General features: G+C 41.1%; 1 protein-coding gene across 2 annotated transcripts; it reads right to left on the bottom strand.

Annotated features, from left to right (window-relative positions):
- Nucleotides 1-1,182: 1,182 nt before the first annotated feature.
- On the bottom strand, nucleotides 1,183-4,873 carry LOC139263871 (homeobox protein XHOX-3-like). Of its 2 annotated transcripts, none has more exons than XM_070879928.1 (3): nucleotides 4,469-4,873; nucleotides 3,119-3,352; nucleotides 1,183-1,716 (listed from the first exon to the last, which is right to left on the bottom strand). In XM_070879928.1, exons 1-3 carry the CDS (start codon nucleotides 4,871-4,873, stop codon nucleotides 1,183-1,185), a joined length of 1,173 nt encoding a protein of 390 aa, XP_070736029.1. The 2 variants fall into 2 exon arrangements, with proteins under 2 accessions (XP_070736029.1, XP_070736030.1); XM_070879929.1 differs by having other exon boundaries at nucleotides 3,119-3,351; nucleotides 4,474-4,873.
- Nucleotides 4,874-23,184: the final 18,311 nt, after the last annotated feature.

Below are 23,184 nucleotides of genomic sequence, written 5' to 3'. Positions count from 1 at the left end.
AATCAACAATTAATATGAGAAATAATTGTGTGCACAGTATCCTGAAATCGGATATATTACTCGAACAATGCAGCGACTAAACATTTAAACAGGTTACATACTGTAATTAACATTAGAAAAGAAAGTGGTTGGGCGTGGGTTTTGATACATTTTGAAGTATCACTTCAAGTTATGTGCAAAAGATTTCTTTAAAGTGATAAAATCTCAATGAAACACAATACAATACCAAGCGAACCCCAAATCGTTTTAGTTCCTTTTAAAACATACGAAAAGCCACATCTGATCTCGTAAAGTTCTATTACTTTTATTCTGAAATTACATATTTAATTATGATTTTAAAAAATGTTTCATGACAACTGTATTTTTGGTAACCTATCATTGTTCTCACATTTTTCTGATTTTGTCCATTTTATAATGTGGGGAGGATGCAAAGTAAAAGGGGACCTGTAGAAAATCAATTTAGCTCATTTGGAGCCTTTTATAAAGCAAACACAGAAACAGTAATCCTTGCAATTGTTTATTTTCAGATTTCATGGCGTATCAGCCGTAGTCAACTTTCAGATTTGAAAACTTGAAGACAACTGCTTGTGAACAAATGAGTTAAATTGGTATACTTTACATTGTACTTATTTCGCCCAACGAAACTCTCCATACAATGACCTAAACATCGCCTTCTAGTTGGAAAACTGTACAGATTTCCCTGCTCTCAGTAGACTCGCTCACTTTCACCATCGCAAATCAACCAACGAATGTTTAAACATCAGCTGCTATAGTAAAAAAAATGAAACACATTCGATCTATTTTTCAGTCTCCAAAATGAAGTGAGTTGCTCAGTTCCCATACCATCCTTTTGTGGCTTGTTAACGTTTGACAGCAGGTTTTTATGATGAGGATATTATCATACATTTACTATTAAAACCCCAACTATACATATACACGACTAGAATACTCTCATCAGCATAGGACACATTTGGCAGAGAACGAAGGAAAGAGAATTATTATAATCCATTCTATGGGGTAAAGGTGTGAGATGCTGTCCTGCAGGAATGTAATGGAGCTTCGGAAGCAAGGTCCAGACATCCAGATACCCGACATTTCCGCTAGTGTTCAAACCCTTTTTTCAAGAAAGAAACGTGTGCACATTTGGAAGGTAGATGTTTATGCATGCCTCAGGCTGTTGTCTTATCTCGTTAAAGGAACCTCTTCCCTCTGGTCCAGGGAAACTGCAGCAGCCTTGCTCAACACAGAAGGTGTGAAGGTGAGGAATGTGTCAGTTCTGGAGGTTGGCGCACATGTGAAGTCTGTCCCTGCAGGTCTTTGTGCCACCCCGTTCGATTGGCTGCTATGGCACGTTAGGCATGAGCAAGGGCTGCTCCCGGCGCTGCCAAGTCCATGGTTAGTGGCAGAAGGGTATAGGGAGGGGTGTCTGAATGCACACAGCAATTCCGGGCGCGGGTAGGGGTGGGAAAGAACTCTAAATGTGTCCAGGGGTCTGAGAGGGGCGCTGAAGGGACTGGTTGCCGAGGCTGAGGCTGCAGACATGCCCATGTGGGGGTAGTAGTGAAGAGGTACATGTGATGGGAAGGGATAGGGCAGGTTGCCAGCGGCCGCTGCGTGGCTCATCATGTAAGTATAGAAAGTAGGATCGGCGGGATGAGGCCAGGTCATAGCTAAACGCTGTCTCTTGTCCTTCATTCTGCGATTTTGGAACCATACCTTAAGAAAAAGATTTAAAAATAAATATCATAATTAGGTTACTCCAGTAAGCATTGAACTTGGCTTGAAAAGTACAACATACAAACATGTTTTCCGTGACCTCCATAAATTATAGATGTTGCTGTATTTATATTTTCCAATCAGATTACATTAGGGAGAATAACATTTACCCTTCAGTATCTTAAATAGTAAATTAGCTTTGAAAATCAAAGCATGAGTGTGTGTTTGATGCAATTATGGTTGAGCATGCTATTTCATAAATAACAAATCTCTATATTGCAAGCGAAGTAACCATAACATGACCGCTCAGAAATCTTTTCAAGGCACTGGACCTTCTCCTTTAAAAATTTATGGCCAAGCTTTTACTAGACCATGCTTTGGCAAACTGACATTTTATTTTGTAGCTGTTAAATCAGTTTATAAATTTGCTGCAAAGCTCAAAGCAAATCAATACAGCAAAGGTACGGTGAACGGTGCCAATAAAATGGAAATCAATCGCTTTCTTTGGTCAGCGGTTCATACAGTATGTGTGTGTGTCCCTATGTGTTCGGTGCAGAAAAACCTCTAGTAACCCTGCATACATTGGTGTTAACCCATTGAGAGCTGCTGGGTTAGACTTTACAGTACGCCGCAATTCCCATTGCCCTCCCTCTGCCAGACTATACAGCGCATGGTTAAAATAAATGGGAGATACAGCTAGCCAAGATGACTTTTCAGTAGCATTGTTTCTTTGTAGCCAAAATATCAAAAGGAAAAAAGATAGCAAGATCGAAAAATAATGTATTTTAACATGCTCACAATATGAAATTGCGACTCTGTTGCCATCACCCTTAATACTCAGAGGGGTTACCTGTATACAATTGTTTTATAGATCGTATTTCACGCAACAGATTAAAATACTATACAGTTATTCATATTTATCACAAAACCACATACTTCAGAATTCCAGTAGCCGAGATTTTAATGCAGATATATTAACAAACATTGCTAACTCAAGAATGTAGATTTAAAAATCATTCGTTCCTTTACATAAAGGTATTTGTCTGTTCCTCTTTTTGTCGTGTTACTTTGTACAATCGGTCCTACCTAATTTATTTTATGGCTTATAACATTGAAATATCAGATATCTATAGATACCTGATATTTCAATAATGTGTATATATAGTAAATATATTTATATTACGAGTACCGATAAGATTATTTCCTTAGTTATTATTTGCTTTTGATAAACTGATTAAACACAGGCCTTTTTACGTTCCTCCATATTTTTCATTTACTGTCTTATGTGGACCAAATTGTTTACAACGACTGCTAATTGTAGCCATTTTTCATACATCTTCTGCTCTTATTGTTTACAATCACGGTTAACCTAGACATTGCATTCCACTCCGCCTCCGTTCACCTTGATAGTGGTTTCTGGTAAATTTAAAGCCGCTGCTAACTCGCATCTCCTGGGCCTGGAAACGTAGTTTTCCCGGTAGAATTCCTTCTCCAGTCTGGCGATCTGCTCTCTGGTGAAAGCGGTTCGGTACCGGCGCATCTGATCAGCTCCACCACCGCCCATCAGGCTCTGAGAGCCGGCTACTTTGGGAAACTCTCCCCCGCCGTTACTACCCATCGGATCGGAAGAGTGCCCTGAAACAACAACCAGATCTAAAAGTGTTACAAAGTGAGTCATAAAAAGCACCCATGTAAACTCAGTGAAAAAAGACAGGACACTCTATACAAAGACATATCTCCTCCCATGATTTCACATTTTGTTTTGTTCATTTTAGCTGCCACGACTCTAAATATATTTAATTTATGTCCTAAAATTCTGATGTCTTCAGGAAGTTACAGACAATCAGGAGTTGAACTCAGTTAAAAAATAGTTAAAATTCTGCAAATCTACATACCAATCATACCTATATGCTGTATACCAGAATAATCTATATGATGAGATGCCCTCTGTGCCTCGACTGGCCTTTTTTGGTTGTGCTCACTGGAGAAACAGACTCTTTCCAACACAACCAACTCTTGGATTTATAGTGGAACAAACTGGTTACGCAAAGTGTGGAGATAATTCTTGAGCTCATTTGAAATGGACTCCCTTTTTCTGTTTTTTTCTCTCTCCCCCTGGCTTGAATGTAGCTATAAAGTGGATGCCGGCTGCTTGCTGACTGTGATGCTTTCATATGCGCCGGCTCTTATTGAAGGTCATCCATAGACACCTATTTCAGAGCTGGCGCCGGCAAGACCCTCCGAAAGTGACAATCTGAAGACTCGCAAGGTGTTAACTCCTCTCAACCTAGGATTCAATAATCATTTTACGGTCCTTAAACGAGTTTCCGTACTCCCATCAAGAAACCAAATAAAATCACAACGAGTTTCTTGCTCTTCAAATCTATGTTTGTACCTCTTACACGTTTTACAGTTCTGTTTTCAGAATACCAAAAGCCAATCCAATTGTTTTTTTTAGATATGAAAAGCAAACAGTGAAAGCACCTCATTAAATAACGTATATAATTTAATTATACAATTTAAACTGAACTGCAAATAAATTATCCTTTGAAAAAATGTATGTTTTAACATTTGTCAGCAACATTATTCGATCAATAAGTCATTTCTAGTTTATATCTTTTTCTAATTTATAAATTCAACAATAACTACTGTATATACTACCTTACTTTAAAAAAACTTTAAAATTAACCCAAGTATATAAATTTACTTTAGAACGATCAGTTCAATTTCTCTATTGCAACCGAAATCTATCATTACCTTTGTTTCCGTGGTAATCTTGATTTCCCGGCGCACAATCTGGAGTGCAACTAACATCTATCTCATCATAATAATCCGACTCGGTTTCCGGACTGTTTTGTACAGAGAGAGATTTACTTTTCGCCGGGCGACCATCCGATGATGACTTGTCCGGGACAGGGAGTCTTGAACCGGGTCTCATCTGAGTGCGAACATCGGTTCTGGCATCGGTCTCCTCGTCTCCGCTCTCCAGTGTCATAGGCGCCGACCCGGGGCTCAAACAACTCCTGTGGACCACGTTTTCATGGGACTCGGTTACTGGGCTTCCAGCTGGTTCTGACAAATTCGACACCCTCCTGCCAACAGGATTGCCATGCTGACCTCGCTCCATCATCAGCAGCATTTCCTTTCTTGATTCCATTGTGCACAGATCTGAGATCAAATCAGAGCCAGCAGAGGAACACAAGCAAGAGGACACAGTTCAAGGGAACACAGGGGGAGGAAAAAAACTGAGATGTAATGATGACCTTCTGATGTGAGCACTCCACTCGGAAGCACTGAGGGTCTGGGAAGGATCACCATTGCCTGCTCTTTCTAATCTGTCATTCTTATGCTTTAATCGTCATTACAGGACCCGGGTGACGCCAGCAAACTGATTGCAACCGGTTTACAAGTCGATAACGCCTGCCACCGTGAAGATGAAAGGAGCTTCAGCTTGTCGCTGCTCTATACACGTAAGTATCTGGAGAGAGAGGGGAAGTGGGAAACGCACTGGACAGCTCCCACAAATGAGAGTCCACAACATTACAACACCTCAGGGGAGATGGAGACAGAGCATCTTCAACTTTTCTTTGACACTTTATTGTGTTGTGCAGCCGCAATGCATTATATATCAAATCATTGTGCACAATTCTTTCATCATGTAAGCGGAATCATTCAAAATGTTGGTTAATTCTGCTACTATTGTTTTCCTTACGCCTCTGTAAAGCGCATTGGAACGTCTTTCTGTGTGAAAGGAAACATAAATGCAAGTTGTTGTTCAAACTTTAGACACACACACAAGCACACACTCTAATATATTCGATTAAACACATCTTGAATGTAAATAATGAATATTTATGATATTTTTTCATAATGATAGGAAAACTTATGCACTATATTTCCCATAAAGATTTTCCCCATAGTTATTAGATTGGTTTCTTTCCTTCTAATGCAATATTATAACAAAATGACATCCATGAAAGACGAATTAATACAATCAACACTAACGCTAAGGCTTCAGATACACTGTATATCATTCTTAGTTGAAATGCATTCCCTCTGTGTATTGTAGTTCATGCACAAACATAGAAACTGAAGGAACAATTACGATGCTATTTAACAGGATGAAATCTACCCGAAACACTAAATTGTTTAAGGGCTATTTACTTTAAAAAAATATTTTCTTAAAATATATCTCTACAACCAACATATGTAATATATTGGGTATAAAAGTATTTAAATATATTACATGAATTACAATTATGCTTTAATTTTCAGATTGTTATTTCGAACTACAGCTCTCGTACCTTTAATGTTTTAAATCGTTTACTTGGATATTTCAGGCTAATCGGAATTTTTGTTTAAAGAAGTTTTAAATGATGTTCCCGTGTAAATCCCGTTTATATATATATATATATATGATAATGTTGGAGTAGTGCTTCCTAAATTACCAAATAAAATGCTCAGCAAAATGCTGTCTCGGATTTCTGTTCCTTTTTTGCTCAGTATTTACATAATTTGTGTTTTATAACACACATTTACCACATGCTGCTTCTCCCTTAGATCACATTGGTAACTAATCAATACAGATGAAATGAGAAGAGGGCGAGCTAAATTTTAATATTAACTCAATCTAAAAGGTATTTTAATGACTTATTTTTAGCAATTTCAACAGGAAACACCCGAGATAAAAATGTGAAAATTATTATCAGCCAAAATTTTTTAAATCGGTAGGCAGCATCGTTTATGCATTGTAAGTTTCGTGGGGAAAACACGTGTTAAAATGTCACAATGTTTGTTGGAGATTAAAGAACAGAATACGATTCCAAGACAGGTCACTGTAGGCCAAGTGACGTATGAACGCCATCTAAGGGGGTAGTGTAGAAGCGTCAATCATTGCATGGATCAACCCAACGCCAACAGGCTTTTTACCTCACATTGTTTCAATGAATGGTTTATTATCACGGGAACAATTAAATTCTAATATTATATGCAGTTGGTTAATTGAGGAACACTAAAACACAATTTCAAGCCAGGAGTAAAAAGTGCTCATTTCACCTTAAATAATTCCTGCAAAATCCTTTTTTAACTATTTTGAGAAAATAGATGCTCCTGCTCCACGAATAAAACAGAGCATTTGGTCATTATCTCATTGTTGTTTGTAGGAGCTTGCTGTGCACAAATTGGCAGCCATATTATCCGACTTTAAAAACAATTACTATTCTTCAAAAGCACTTCATTGGCTGTAAAGTCCTTTGGGATGTCCTGAGGTGGCGAAATACACTATATAAATGCAAGTCATTTATTTCTTATTGCCATTGCTGAACATTAGGCTTGCTTAAGAGCAGAATCCTACATGAAACTCGATCCACTGGGGCAACCACAGAACAGACTGGCTACAAAACAGAAAGCAGAGAGTAGTGGTTAAAGATAGTTATTAGTTTTGCAGATTGGCAAATGGTGGGAAGTGGTGTTGCAAAAGGATTGGTGGTAGGAACTGTTGTTCACAATATAAATAAACAATTTGGACTCGGGAATCGGAAGTACAATTTCAAAATTTGAGGACAAAACCAAATTGGAGTGGGGGGGGGGGGTGGGTGGTGTAGTTAATACAATGGAGGACTGTGACAAAATACAGGAAGACATTAATCAACTTTCAGAATGGGCATATAATTGGCAAATTAACTTCAAGATAGATAAGTGTGAGGTGATACATTTTGGCAGGAAGAATAAGGAGGCCACATACTTCCTGGAAAACAAGTGTCTAAATGGGCTAGAGAAACAGAGATTTGTGGATACAGATATGCAAATCACTAAAAGTAATGATGCAGCTTAAGAAAATCATAAAAAAGCAAACAAAGTAATGGGGTTCATTTCTCGAGGGATAGAACTGAAAAGCAGAGAAGTTATGTTAAACTTATATAGAATATTGGTAAGACCAGTTCTGGTCTTCATATTATAAAAATGACATAGAAGCACTGGAGAAGGTGCAAAAAAGATTTACTAGAATGATTCCAAAACTGAGAGGTTATATGTATCATGAAAGATTGAACAGACTACGACTCTTTTCTCCAGAAAAGAGAAGACTGAGGGGTACCCTGATAGAGACCTTTAAAATTATGAAAGATTCTGATAGGATAGACGTAGAAAAGTTGTTTCCACTTGTAGGCGAGACCAGGGGCCATAAATTTAAGATAGTCACTAATAAATGAATAGGGAATTCAGGAGAAACCTTCTTTCTCAGAAAGTGGTTAGAATGTGGAACTCACTACCACAAGGAGTAATTGAGATGAATAGCAGAGTTGCATTTAATGGAAAGTTAGATAAGTACATGAGGAAGAAAGGAATAGAAGGATATGTTGATGGGGTTAGATGAAGAATGGTGGGAGGAAGCTCATGTGGAGCATAACCACCAGCATAGATCTGTTAGGTTGAATGGCCTGTTTCTATTTTGTAACCGATAATTAGATTAAACTTAGCAACATTAAATGGTGCTTGAAACTGGAGGGAAATTTTACCTGCAAGCAAGTACTCTTTGGCTGTGGTTGTATTGCACCACCATTTTGAGACTAGTAACTGCAGAATGTGCTATATTGCCAGGCTATGAATGCCACTTTGCTTACCAGGAGAAAGCTCTGCACATATATGTTTGCATACACACGAACATCTATTTTTTCAAAGCATTAAAATAAAGGGACTTTGCAGCAAGGATTTAAGGTCAAATTGACCATCTGAGCACCTTTTACACCTGGCTTGAAATTGTGTTTGAGTTATGTTGTACATAGTGTCAAATTGAAGTGATGTGATGAATTTCTCCAAGGGCATCTCACAACACTGCATTCTAGTATCAGTTTATGACTCAACTCTGAGTTATGCTGCCATTATCATGTTTGATACCAATGGAAACAACTGTGCATTGGCATGAAAGAGGCAGTGATGACTGATCCCTTAAGTTCTATCCATTATGCTTTGTTGATTGCACACACATGCAATGCTTTTCTGTCTCAAATAGTAACTTGGTTTAACATGAAATCCATTTTTGACTCAAAGGCAAAGTGGGTAAATGCACATCTGAGTAACTGAGCTATAAGAAGTCTCCAAAGTCAATAACTAATCTCATCAGGTTAGCATTAGGATGCCACAGTTGGTCTCCCTGCTCCTGGGTTAAGGAAGAGGACACTGTCAGATGGGAATCATATTGCTGATCGCTATCCAGTGACCTTCGCTGGAAAATATGTTTGTGTAGATGTAAGGTAGGGGCAGGATTAGGTTCATTTGTGATGACAACGTGGCTGAATCACCTCAGAACATTCACTGATTCAGATAGGAAGAATGATTATTTGGGTGAGGTGAATGAAGAATGAGTATGACTTTACATGATTCTGAGTTTTTAGTAGAGGGGTGAAAGAAAATTGGAGAGAAAGAACCCTAAATCTGATATCTTAGAATCGACATTGCTGCGAAGTAAATAGGATCTTGAAGCATTGTGTTAAAGATTTGATTACTTTTACTGTATAGTACATGGACAGGTGTGATGCAGATGTGCAAAGTTTGAGTTTACATTTATAAATATAGTTTGACTAAATAATGGAAGTACTGCCATATTGGAAGTACAATTTTTGTAATTATTATTTCTCAATCCTGCTGTATAATTATGGAAGGTCTCATTTACACATGATTTTTTTCAAACAGATAGCATATCAGTTTAAGCCTGATACTTTTTCATGATTTATGCCTATGCTGCATGTAAAATGTTTGTGACCAACAAAATGGGCAAGGCATTTGGGATCTGCTCTCTCAAAGTGGACGTAAAAATCCCATGGCACTATTTCGAAAAAGAGCAGGGGAGTGATCCCTAGTGTCCTGGCCAATATTTAGCAATCAACACAACAACAAAACAGATTATATGGTCATTATCACATTGCTGTTTGTGGGAGCTTGCTTGTGCGCAAAATGACTGCTGCGTTTCCCACATTACAATAGTGACTACACTTCAAAAGTACTTCATTGGCTATAAAGCACTCTGAGACATCCGGTGGTCGTGAAAGGCGCTATATAAATCCAAGTCTTTTCCCTCCCAGGTGGAATACTCAACAGTCATTTCATACTCCACCTAGTGGCTCTATGGAGCATTGACAAAGTGTATCTCAATTGTGACTGGTAGATTTGAGTACCAGATAGAGCTGGATGCTAGCTCACTAATTACAAGACCAATATTTGTCAATATGCACCATATTCATATTATAACATGTTTATATACAGTTGTTTGGCTGAAGTATATTTTAAATTACACCGAAAGTCAGACCCTTTTAAGGTAATCTTGATAAAATTACTTTAAACTGGAAGATGTGGTAGCCATACCCACCTTGCTTGTCTGTGAAGATTAGTATTAAAAAGCAGACAATTTATCAAAAAGTTAGCATCATGTCCAATGATTTCAGAATTGTTTTATTAAATTGTTTTGAAAATTATGGTTATATATCAATTTAAGTTTGAGAATTTAAAGATGTTCTTTTGACACCAGTAAGTGCTGTGCCGTTGTTACCATTAAGAACTGTTTAGATCCATACTGGGCAATTTGGTAATCTGTAAGATGGAGTTGTATCCTAGCAGGAGCTGATGCATATGCTGGATTATTATAACCTCTGACAACAATGCAATAATAGCATAACAAAGCAATCAGGCAATGCAACTCTGCATTTTTCTCCTAAAGGTTTTGATTTCTACTCTGCAGCTTAGTTGTTGAGCCTGCAATTGACAAGAACTAGGGCCAAAGAGCAGATGTCAGCATCATTAGCAAACAAAATACACATATGCAAAATGGGATCTCAATTATAAGAATAAAAAAGCACTGTATTGAGCACCTATTTGAGCTTGAGTTCCATTGCTTCCTTTATACTACAGCCAAAGTTTCATAAAACCTGTCATTATGACATGTGAACCACCTTGGGATGTTTGTCTGTATTAAAGCTGCCATGTAGCCACAAGTTATTTTTGTTGAATAATCAGTTACAGCACGGATATGGGCTATTTGGCCCGTCAAATCTATGCTGGTGTTTTTCCCCACATATTCCCCTTTAGCAAGTATTTATCTAGAAGATAAGAAATAGGAGCAGGAGTAGGCCATACGTCCCCTCGAGCCTGCTCCGCTCATTTCCTTTTAAAAGAATTTATGGATTTTACTTGAACAACAAAATATTAAATAATTATGGGCAGAAATATTAAATAATTACTTTGCCTCGGTATTTACCAGGGAGACTAAGATGATGGATGACATTAGAAGAAGAGATTAAAAAAAAGATAGAATGACATTTAAGATAGAGATGGGGAGAATAATTGATAAGCTAATAAAACTTAGAAAGGATAAGACCCCTAGTCTGGATGGAATTCATTCGGGTATATTAAAAGAAGGTAGAGAAGAGATAGCAGAGGCATTATCACATATATCTAAAAATTCATTAGAAAAAGGCATAGTGCCAGAGGACTGGCAGACAGCTAATGTGATTCCTATATTTAAAATGGGAGATAGAACGATTCCAGGGAATTATAGACCAATTACCTTAATGTCAATGGTAGGAAAGATAATGGCATCCTTACTCAAAGAAGTAATAGAAAAACATCTAGAAACTGAAGATATAATAAAGAGTAGTCAGCACGAATTTTAAAAGGGAAGGTCATGCTTGACCAACCTTATTGAATTCTGTGAAGATGTAACGGAAATGGTAGATATGGGTAATGCAGTAACATAATATATTTGGACTTTCAAAAGACTTTCGATAAGGTATAGCGTAGTAGACTCATGACTAAGGTCAGAACATGTGGAGTCAGGGGACAAGTAGCAAAATGCATCAAAAGCTGGCTACAAAGCAGAAAACAGAGAGTAGGAGTTAAAGGTAGCTACTCAGATTGGCAAAAGATGGGAAGATGGGAAGCAGTGTTCTACAAGGATCGGTGCTCGGGCCACTGTTATTCACCACTTTCATCAACAATTTGGACTGGGGAATTGAAAGTACAATGTCAAAATTTGCGGATGACACCAAATTGAGAGGTATAAATAATACAGAGGAGGACTGTGACAAAATACAGGAAGACATTAATAAACTTGCAGAATGAGCATGTAATTGGCAAATTAACTTAAATATAGATACGTATGAGGTGATACATTTTGGTAGGGAGAATAAGGAAGTCACATACTCCTTTGAAAATAAGTGTCTAAAAAGAACTAGAGAAACAGAGAGATCTAGAGGTAGCGATAAACAAATCACTAAAACTAGTGACGCAGGTTAATAACGGCATAAAAAAGCCAACAAAGTCCTTGGGTTCACTTCTAGAGAGATAGAACTTAAAAGAAGAGAAGTTATGTTAAACTTGTATAGAATCTTGATTAGGCCACACTTGGAGTACTGTGAACAGTTCTGGTCTCTATATAATAAAAAGGATATAGATGCACTGGAGAAGGTACAAAAAAGATTAACTAGAATTATACCAGAACTGAAAGGTTATAATTATCAGAAACGATTGAACAATGCTCATATGTGGAAGGAAATTGCACAACTTAAGGAAGCTGCGAAGATACAACAAATCAAATTTACCAACTACATGGCCCATGTATTTCGAGTAGGGAATTCAGGAGAAACTTGTTTATATAGAGAGTGATTAGAATGTGGAATTTGCTTTCACATGGAGTAGTTGAGGTGAATAGCATAGATGCATTTTAAGAGGAAGCTAGATAAACACGTGAGGGAGATAGGAGTAGAAGGAACTGTTGATGGGCTTAGATGAAAAAGGGTGGGAGGAGGCTCATGTGGAGCTTAAACACCAGCATGGACGTGTTAGTCCGAATAGCCTGTTGGGGATATGTTGTTGGACTAGTAATCCAGAGGCCTAGAGTAATGATCCGGAGACATGAGTTAAAATTCTGCCGTGGCAGTCATGGAATTTAAATTCAATGAATTAAATAAATCTAGAATAAAAAGACTAAGAAACTACTGGATTGTCATAAAAAAACATCTGGTTCATTACTGTCCTTTAGGGAAGGAAATCTGCTGTCCTTACCCAGTCAGGCCGATATGTGACTTCAGACCCACAGCAATTTGGTTGACTCTTAACTGCCCGCTGAAATGGCCTAGCAAGCTACTCAGTCATATTAAACCACAAAGAAAATCAGTAATAAGAATAAAATCGGACGTATCAACCGGCATCGACCTAGGCACCAGATTCGGACACAGTGGCACACCCTGCCGAGTCGACCCTGCAAAGTCCTCCTCACTGACATCTGGGGATGTGCCAAGATTGGGAGAGCTGTCATACTCACAAATTCATACCTTTTAGCCAATGTCCCAGACTCCTCCATCACCATCCCTGTGTATGTCCTGTCCCACCAGCAGGACAAACCCCCCAGAGGTGGCAACAATGTGGTATACAATCAGGAGGGAGTGACCCTGGGAGTCCTCATCATTGACTCTGGAACAATGTCCCCTGTAAACTGCAGCCCCCGAGCGGCCTTGTTGCCCTTCTTCCTGTTCATGTCTCGGGGCTGCGCTATCTGCTCTCACTCTCGGTTTAACCCCACGCTGCTGCCTCTTCTCATCGCTCTGGAGGGGAGGGCAAGGGCAGTTGTGTGGTATGTTGAATGGCCCTACAACATTAGAGGGAAAATTGGTCTGGACCCCGTGAAGTCTCCTGGCATCAGGTCAAATATGGGCAAGGAAGCCGCCTGTTGATTACCACCTCGCCCAGCTGATGAATCAGTACTTCTCCAGTTCCAAACACCACTTGGAAGAAGCACTGAGAGTAGCAAGGACACAGAATGTACCCTGGGTGAGGAACTTCAAGGTCCATCATGAAGAGTGGTTCGGTAGCACCACTTCTGACCAAGCTGGCTGAGTCCTGAATGACATATCTGCCAAACTAGGCCTACGGCAGGTGGTTAGAGAACCAACATGAAGGAATTACCTACTTGACCTCATCCTCACAAATCTACCTGTCGCAGATGCATCTGTCCATGACAATATTGGAAGCAGTGATCACCGCACAGTCCATGTGGAGACAAAGTCCCATCTTCACACTGAGGACACCCTCCATCGTGTTGTGTGGCACTACCACTGTGCTAAATGGGATAGATTCAGAACTGATCTAGCAGCTCAAAACTGGGCATACATGAGGTGCTATTGGCAGCAGAATTGTATTCCACCACAATGTGTAACCTCACCCGGCATATCCCTCACTCTACCATTACCATCAAGCTAGGGGACTAACCCTGGTCCAATGAGGAGTGTAGAAGAACATGCCAGGAGCAACACCAGGCATACCTAAAAATGGTGAACCTGATGAAGCTACAACACAAAACTACGTACATGCTAAACAGTGGAAGCAGCATGCCAGAGACAGAGTTTTTTGATGAGGTAACAGAGAGGGTTGATGAGGGCAATGTGGTTGATATGGCATACATGGACTTCCAAAAGGTGTTGAATAAAGTGCCACATAATAGGCTTGCCAGCAAAGCTGAAGCCCATGGAATAAAAGGGACAGTGGCAATATGGATACAAAATTGGCAGAGTGATAGGAAACAGTAGTAGTGGTAAACAGTTGTTTTTCAGACTGGAGGAACATATACAGTGGCGTTCCCCAGGGGCTAGTACTAGGACCACTGCTTTTCTTGATATATATTAATGATGTAGACTTGGGTGTACAGGGCACAATTTCAAAATTTGCAGATGGCACAAAACTTGGAAGTATAGTAAACAGTGAGGAGGATAGTGATACACTTCAAGAAGACATAGACAGGCTGGTGGAATGACAGACACGTGGGAGATTAAATTTAACACAGAAAAATGCAAAGTGATATATTTTGGTAGGAAGAACGAGGAGAGGCAATATAACCAATTCTAAAGGGGATGCATGAGAGGCCTTACATAGAGAGACCTGGGGATATATGTGCACAAATCGTTGAAGATGGCAGGGCAGGTTGAGAAAGCGTTTAAAAAAGCATACGGGATCCTAGCTTTCATAAATAGAGGCATAGAGTGCAACAGCAAGGAAGTTGTGATAAACCTTTATAAAACACCGGTTTGGCCTCAACTGGAGTATTGTGTCCAATTCTGGGCACTGCAAAGAAGGATGTGAACGCATTAGAGAGGGTGGAGAAAAGATTTACCTCAGTGGTTCCAGGGCTAAAGAACTTCAGTTGTGTGAATAGACTGAGAAGCTGGGATTGTTCTCCTAAGAGCAGATAAGGATGAGAGGAGATTTGATAGAAGTGGTCAAAATCATGAGGGGTCTAGACAGAGTAGAAACTGTTCCCATTGGCGGAAGGGTCAAGAACCAGAGGACACAGATTTAAGGTGATTGGCAGAAGAACCAAAGGCGACATGAGGAAAAAAAAATTTATGCAGCGAGTGTTTAGGGTCTAGAATTCACTGCCTGAAAGGGTGGTGGAGGCAGATTCAATTGTGGCTTTCAAAATGGATTTGGATAAGTAGCTGAAGGATAAAAAAATGATGGGCTACAGGGAAAGGGCGAGGAAGTGGGACTAGCAGAAGTGCTCTTGCTGAGAGCTGGCACAGGCTCGATAGGCTCAATGGCCTCCTTCTGTGCTGTAACCATTCTATGATTCTATGATTCTAATATAAGCGATCCGATAACCAACAGATCAGATCAAAACTCTGCAGTCCTGCCACATCCAGTTGTGAATGGTGGTGAACAATTAAACTACTAGCGGGAGGAGGAGGCTCTATGAACATCCCCATCCTCAACATCCCAGCTGTAGACTTGTGCTGCAGAACTAGCCTTGCCTCTAGCTGAGCTGTTCGATTACAGCTACATCACTGGCATCTACCCGAAAAAGTGGAAAACTGCCCAGGTATGTCCTGTCCACAAAAAGCAAGACAAATCTAATCCAGCCAATTACCACCCCATCAACCCACTGTCAATCATCAGCAAACATATGGACAGTGTCGTCGACAGTGCTATCAAGCGACACTTACTCACCAATAACCTGCTCACCCATGCTGAATTTGGGTTGCACCAGGATCACTCAGCGACAAACTTCATTACAAACATGGATATAAGAGCTGACTTCCAAAGGTGAGATGAGATGACTGCTCTTGACATCAAAGTAGTATTTGACCGAGTGTGGCATCAAGGAGCCCGAGTAAAGATTAAGTCAATGGGAATCAGTGGGAACACTCTTCACTAGATGGAGACATACATAGAAACATAGAAACATAGAAAAATACCTAGCACAAAGGAAGATAATTATAGTTGTTGGAGGCCAATCATCTCAGCCCTAGGACATTGCTGCAGGCGTTCCTCAATATCCAAAGCCCAACAATCTTCAGCTGCTTCATCAATGACCTTCTCTCCATCATAAGGTCAGAAGTGGGGATGTTCGTTGATAACTGCACAGTGTTCAGTTCCATTCGTAACTCCTCAGATAATGAAGCATTCCGTACCCACATGTAGAAAGACCTGGATGACATTCAGCCTTGGGCTGATTAATGGCAAGTAACATTTACGCCACACAAGTGCCAGGCAATGACCATCTTCAACAAGAGAAAGTCTAACCACTGCCTCTTGACATTCAATTGTATTGCCATCATTAAATCCTCCACTATCAACATCTTGGGTGTCACCATTGACCAGAAACTTAACTGGAATAGCCACATAAATACTGTGTCTACAAGGGCAGGTCATAGGCTGGGTATTCTTCACCGAGTGGCTCACCTCCTGACTTCCCTAAACCTTTCCAACATCTACAAGGCACAAGTCAGGAGTATGATGGAATACACTTCACTTGCTTGAATGAATGCAGCTCCAACAATACTCAAGACGTTCAACACCATGCGGACAAAGCAGCCCAATTGATTGACACCCCATCCACCATTCACTCCCTCCACCGGCACACCGTGGCTACAGTGTATATCATCTACAAGATGCACTGCAGCAACTTGCCAAGGCTTCTTCAACAGCACTTCCCAAACCCATGACCTCTACCAACTGGAAGGACAAGGGCAGTAGATGCATGGGAACACCATCACTTCCAAGTTCCCCTCCAAGTCACACACCATCCTGACTTGGAAATATGTTGTCATTCCTTCTCGCTCTGTAACTCCCTCCCTAACAGTACCACATGGACTGCAGCAGATCAAAAAGGACTCTCACCACCACCTTCTCAAGGGCAGTTAGAGATGGACAATAAATATTGGCCTTGCTCACGTCCCATGAATGAATAACAAAGATAAAATCTTTCCCATTGCTCGATCATCATTAATGGGGTATGCAAAACTGAAATATGGTTTACAGTCTTGGGTATAAAAGCAATGGAAAAAGTTATACTTTGATTTAATTTAAAAGTTTAATGCTAAAGCTATTATCTTAATCCAATTTACTAAAATACAAAAATATACAGACAATAATCCATCATAAGCAAAATATTTTTGGTGTATAGTCATAGCGAATATGCATGATGCCCAACTGGAGCCTGTGACTGAGCTCCGATCTCAGTTACCAGAGATTCTCGTGCTAAGCCAAAATAGCATTGTAGACAGAAGGCAGCATTATTTAGTTACCCTACTCATCATCATAGGCAGTCCCTCAAAATCGAGGAAAACATGCTTCCAGTCTAAAAGTGAGTTCTCAGGTGGCTGTACAGTCCAATGCGGGAATTACAGTCTCTGTAACAGGTGGGGCAGGCAGTGTTTGAAGGAAAGGGTGGGTGCGGAGCCTGGTTTGCCACATGCTCCTTCCGCTGTCTGCGCTTGGTTTCTGCATGCTTTCGGCGACAAGAATTGAGGTGCGCAGCGCCCTCTCGGATGCTCTTCCTCCAATTAGGGTGGTCTTGGGTCAGGGATTCCCAGGTGCCGGTGGGGATGTTGCACTTTATCAAGGGGCTTTGAGGGTGTCCTTAAGCGTTTCCTCTGCCCATCTAGGGCTCGCTTGCTGTGTAGGAGTTCTGAGTAGAACACTTGCTTAAGGAGTCTCGTGTCGGGCATGCAGATGATGTGGCCTGCCCAACGGAGCTGATTGAATGTGGTCAGTGCTTCGATGCTGGAAATGTTGGCCTGAACGAGAACACTGACGTTGTTGCATCTATCCTCCCAGTGGATTTACAGGATCTTGCGGAGGCAGCACTGGTGGTACTTGTCCAGCGCTTTGAGGTGTCCACTGTATATAGTCCACATCTCTGAGCCATATAGGAGGGCAGGTATCACTACTGCCCTGTAGATCATAAGCTTGGTGCCAGATTTGAGGTCCTGGTCTTCAAACACTCTCTTCCTCAGGCAACCGAAGGCTGTGCTGGTGCACTGGAGGTGGTGTTGGACCTCGTCATCGATGTCTGCCCTTGCTGATAGTAGGCTCCCGAGGTATGGAAAATGGTCCACCTTGTCCAAGGCCGAGCCATGGATTTTGGTGACCGGGGGGCAGTGCTGTGAGGTGGGGTCAAGTTGGTGGAGGACTTTTGTCTTACGGATGTTTAGTGTAAGGCCCATGCTGTCATACGCCGCTGTGAAGGTGTTGACGATGGCTTGGAGTTCGGCCTCTGAGTGTGTGCAGATGCAAGCAGCGTCCACGTACTGTAGTTCGATGACAGAGGATGGGACGACCTTGGATCTAGCCTGGAGGCGACGTAGCTTGAACAGGTTCCTATTGGTTCTCTAGTGTAGTTCCACTCTAGTGGGGAGCTTGTTGATACTGAGATGGAGCATTGCAGCAAGGAAGATCGAGAAGAGTTGTTGGTGCGATGACGCAGCCCTGCTTAACCCTGGTTCGGGCATGGATTGTGTCTGTGGTGGATAAATTGTCAGGATCACAGCTTGCATATCGTCGTGGAGCAGGTGGAGGATGGTGACAAACTATTGGGGGCAGCTGAAACAGAGGAGGGTGCTCCATAGTCCTTCACTGTTGACAGTGACAAAGGTCTTTGTGAGGTCAAAGAAGGCCATGTACAAGGGTTGGTGCTGTTCCCTTGTAGTTGTCGCGTGGTAAAGATCATGTCCGTCGTGCCCCTTAGTGGACGGAATCCGCATTGTGACTCTGGGAGGTCCTCTTCAGCCACAGGGAGAAAACGGTTGAGGAGGATTCTTGTGATGGCTATCCCAGTGGCCGAAAGCTGGGAGATTCCTCCGTAGTTGCTGCAGTCGGACTTGTCCCCTTTTTTGAAGATGGTCATGATTACAGCATCTCTGAGATCTTCTGGCATGCTCTCCTCCTTCCAGATAAGAGAGATGAGGTCATGCATTCGTGCCACTATTGCTGCTCTGCCATATTTTAGTGACTCAGTGGGGATTCCATCTGCTCCTGATGCCTTGTTGTTCTTGAGCTGGTGGATGGTCTTTTCTACCTTGTGTAGGGCTGGGGTTTTGCTGAGATGGTGGCGGGTAGCATGCTGCAGGATAGAGTCGAAGACACTCGTGTCAAAGGCAGAGTCTTGGTTGAGGAGTCTTGGTGTATAGTCATAAGAACATGCATGATGCCCAATTGGAGCCTGTGACTGAGCACCGATCGCAGTTACCAGAGATTCTTGTGCTAAGCCAAAATAGCATTGTAGGCAGAAGGCAGCCTTATTTAGTTATGCTACTAAAGAAGTGGAGGACTCTCATTTGGTGCAAGTCTGGGATAGGAAGCTTAGCATATTTTCCTGCACCCAATGGCAGGCCAATTTCAAATTATTTAATTATAAACAGGAGAGACTTTTATTTATTTCAATAAAAAGATTTGTTTGTACCAAAAAATAATTTCAACGGTAGATCCTATGTGTACTGATTTATGCCTGTTATCTGTCAATAGTTGGTTCTTATGGAACTCACCGTCAATCCTGAGCAACACTGATTTAAGGAGCCTTTTCTGTTCTTCTCTCAATTGGGTATGAGAGCAGAGCTCAATGATTCTGACATCGTCCTCTCCTATAAACATCTGTTCAAATGTTTTTATTGTAATCCTGTTTAATTGAGACAAAACTTTTTCAAGGAATCCACTGAACAGCGATTGTCCCCTGATGATTTTCCCTTTGCATCATTTCCAGTGTTTGCTTAAACTTTCCATGATCACAATATTACCCAAGGCTTTGCTGTGGGAATTCTATACCTGGGAGAAATATCCAGTTGTTCAAAAAACTCTTCCAGTACATCTTAGGTAATTGTATCTTTCTCTGCTATGCATAGCTTCTGAAATGATAACGTTTTCAAAGGTCTCTCTTGAATTTGAGGTGCTTGTCCCCAGTGGCTGTAGTTGTTGGGTCTGTGTAACAATGCTTGAACTCTTCAGTGGAGGAGCCTGTAACACATTCATTATGTTCGTAGTACAGTGATAGCCAACTTTTTGGAGATGAGGGAAGATGTGAATGTAGAAACCAGTGAGTGGGCCGCATAAAGTTACGCAATAATTTCAGCCCCATATATAAAAAAATGAAGACATCACACACACAAAAAAGAGAGACCATGCAAGGCTTGCCATCCTCCAGCCTTGTTTCCCCTCTTTTCCCTCACTCGCTCTCCCTCTCCATTGCCTCCATCCTCTTCATCCCTCAAAGCCTGTTTCTTTTGCTCTCCTCTTCACACTCTCCATATTTTCCTTTATATCTCTTCTGGTCCACCCTCTCTATCTCCTCTGGTACTTCCTTTTTTTCTGTCCCCTCATTCTTTATCCTTTTTTCCTCCTTTATTTTTGTCTTTTGATGCTCAACCCCCTCTGCTTCTCCTCCCTCTTCTGGTTATTTCTCTTTCTCTGCCTCTCCTCTGATTCTTTCTTCCATTTTATATTGCAGTATACCTTTAGAAAGATGCCATTATTTTCAAGAATATAATCTTCACTTCAAAAAACTCTTCCTCTTTGAACAGTAGGAAAGACATGATTGGGGCACTAAAACAGCACAAGGTGTAGGAAAGCTTCAACTCTTTAAAATAGCTGGGTTTGGATGACTGTTCAACATTGTTTGCTGACTGGTGCCAGCCTCCCCATCCCCAAAAAGATTACACATATCCTCTTGGCTTCCTTTTTATCCAGCCCATTTATCTCCTGAGGAAAGTTCTTGCAAAGTATTTAAAGGCAAAGCATGTTAAACTCCAGAATATCTATCTAATCTTACTGCCTGCATTATTCATGAATGGCTAGTTGCCTTCATTGGCGTGACATTTACATTGTCCCAGCAGCTCAGGAACTATCATGTTTTACACAGTATTCAATCATTTTTGGCCATACTTGTCCATATAATGCTCAATCTTGTACTTAACCAGATAATTCATCTAGTATTTTTCTGAAAGTATTAACTGACACATAATTAACTGCAGTAGTTGGGAGCCATATTTCTATTTCACACACTAGGATAACATATCCTCCAGTGCTCAGATAGAACCCCTGTACTTATGGCAGTTTTAAAAATAATTTCCCTTATTTATTTCCTTGACAATTCTCGCATGTACCATCTGGTTCAGGTGCCCTATTGACATTTGAGCCTAGAATTTACTGTTGACAATATTAGCAGATGAATGCTTAACATGTCCATATAACATTTCTCTTTCTGCTGGTTCAACAGAGCCATTAGCCTGTTTAAAATAAATAAGTTAACACCTCCATTAAATTGTGGCAGACATGTCATATGAATATGTTAAGCATTAGTCCACTAATATTGTCAATAGTAATTTCTAGGCTTCAGTTTATCACTGTATACTTTATACTATATAATGGCCCATAAATTTTGCCGTGCTTTGCCGTTTCTTTGAGCACTAATTGATCTACTAATCTCTCAATATTGCGGACAGGAAGCATGCGCACATTTCCAGTCAGTCTGGTGTTGATGGATCTGAATAGTCTCCATACTATGCGCAAAGCTTTTGAGACAAGTTGGAGCTGGACCCCTCCATGCTCCACGACATCGTGCGCAAGCTCTCTGGCAGGCTGCCAAATGCACCTAGCATTTCCTGATAGTCTTCTTCAGTTCCCTGGGTCCTCAACTTCAGTATCTCAGTCCTTTGAGGCAGAACAAGTATGTAACCTCACCCTCCAATGACCTGGCACCTGTGACATCCTATCTCTCTGCTCTTGATCCTACGCACTTGTGTCCAATGAGTCACCACATGCAGATACATCCTCTAATATAGCCTCTAATGTCCATGTGGTGCCAGCATCTAAGTTGGTGCTTGCAACAGTGAGATCACATGATGATGCATCTTTTGGAACACTTTGCTCCTCTTCCTCCACTGGCTGAGGGGGTGGTGGGCGACATTCTAACAGCTGAAATGAAAGAGAGCGACAAGGTTTACTTTGAGGTGTGAGGGAGAACAGAGAGAAAGAAGTGGGTGTTGAAAGCATCTGCAGATTGTCATACAGAGTATGTGGCCTGAAGGAGAAGTCAGAAGAGACAAAGATGATTAGGTATAAAGCAACCCAGAGCTGCGTCTTCTCCAGCGTTGCCAGTGGCCACGGCCTACACTCTGCCCCTTCCCATTACAGCTAGGATGCTCTCTTCAAGGAAGTTGAGAGTATGCAGATGGGCTCTTCCTCCTCCGCTACCAACCTGTTGTCTACCATCTTCTCCTGCAAGAAAGAGGGTAGTGTGATAGTGAAATTCTTGTGAGGCATTTAAAGAATGTGGCTGACATGGTGGAATAGCTGACAGTCTGTGTGTGAGATGTATTATGGTTATGTGAGGATTGTAGTAGTGGTGTGTGTGAGCATGAGCAGAACAAGGTGTAAAGTGTGGTGCAGTGATTGTAGGAAATGAAGGGTAGTGGTGGAGGGGAGTCTTGTGCGTGCTGTCAGTGTTGTAATTAATGAGGCTGTAAGTTATGCAGCTGTGATCAGAAAGTATGAAAGCAATCTTGTTACCCTAATAATTCTACTCAGATTATTGAAGTTTTTCCAGCATAGCAGCCATGTTCTTGGTGCAATGTTTCTGGCATTGACATATTTGGTGATTTCTTCCTGCTGTCTATGAGAAAGATGCCTGGAAGGCTTGCTGCCCACGGGAAGGACGAACACATCCCTCCTCCTGTTCAGTGTCTGCACCAAGGCCTCCAGTGCAGCATCAGAGAACCTTGGTACCCACTCAAACCCTCCTTCAGTTTTTTATCACCAATTTCTTTCCCGGTTATGTGCAGCCAGAATGCAACTCCCTTTTAAGGGGTGTTTGCAGCCTTTAAGTAGCGTCACAGAAGCCTAATATCCACCTCCCCCGATAGGCGTATCAATTAGAAGCGTGGATAGTGCTGGATAAATGCCTGGATTATTAAAATCAGCAAGCAGCATGAATACTGCACGCTGCCTACATGCATGTTAACTGGCTTATTTTTTGGGCACGATCAGAATTCTAGGCCAATATCTCTTCCTAATTTCTCACTTTAAATGGCATATAAAGGGGCTGTAATTGCCCCCTGAAAGTGGCGGCCATAGGAAATGGCTGCCAAGCCGCGGCAGACTGATCGGCATTCACGACATTGTCCTCATGGGTTTTTGTGGCGGTGTGGATATCTGCCC

Source organism: Pristiophorus japonicus, chromosome 5 (assembly GCF_044704955.1).
Source record: "Pristiophorus japonicus isolate sPriJap1 chromosome 5, sPriJap1.hap1, whole genome shotgun sequence".
In the NCBI taxonomy this organism is placed as follows: Eukaryota; Metazoa; Chordata; class Chondrichthyes; family Pristiophoridae; genus Pristiophorus; species Pristiophorus japonicus.
Note: the sequence above shows the minus strand (reverse complement) of the source record. Positions and strands in the feature narration are given on the sequence as shown.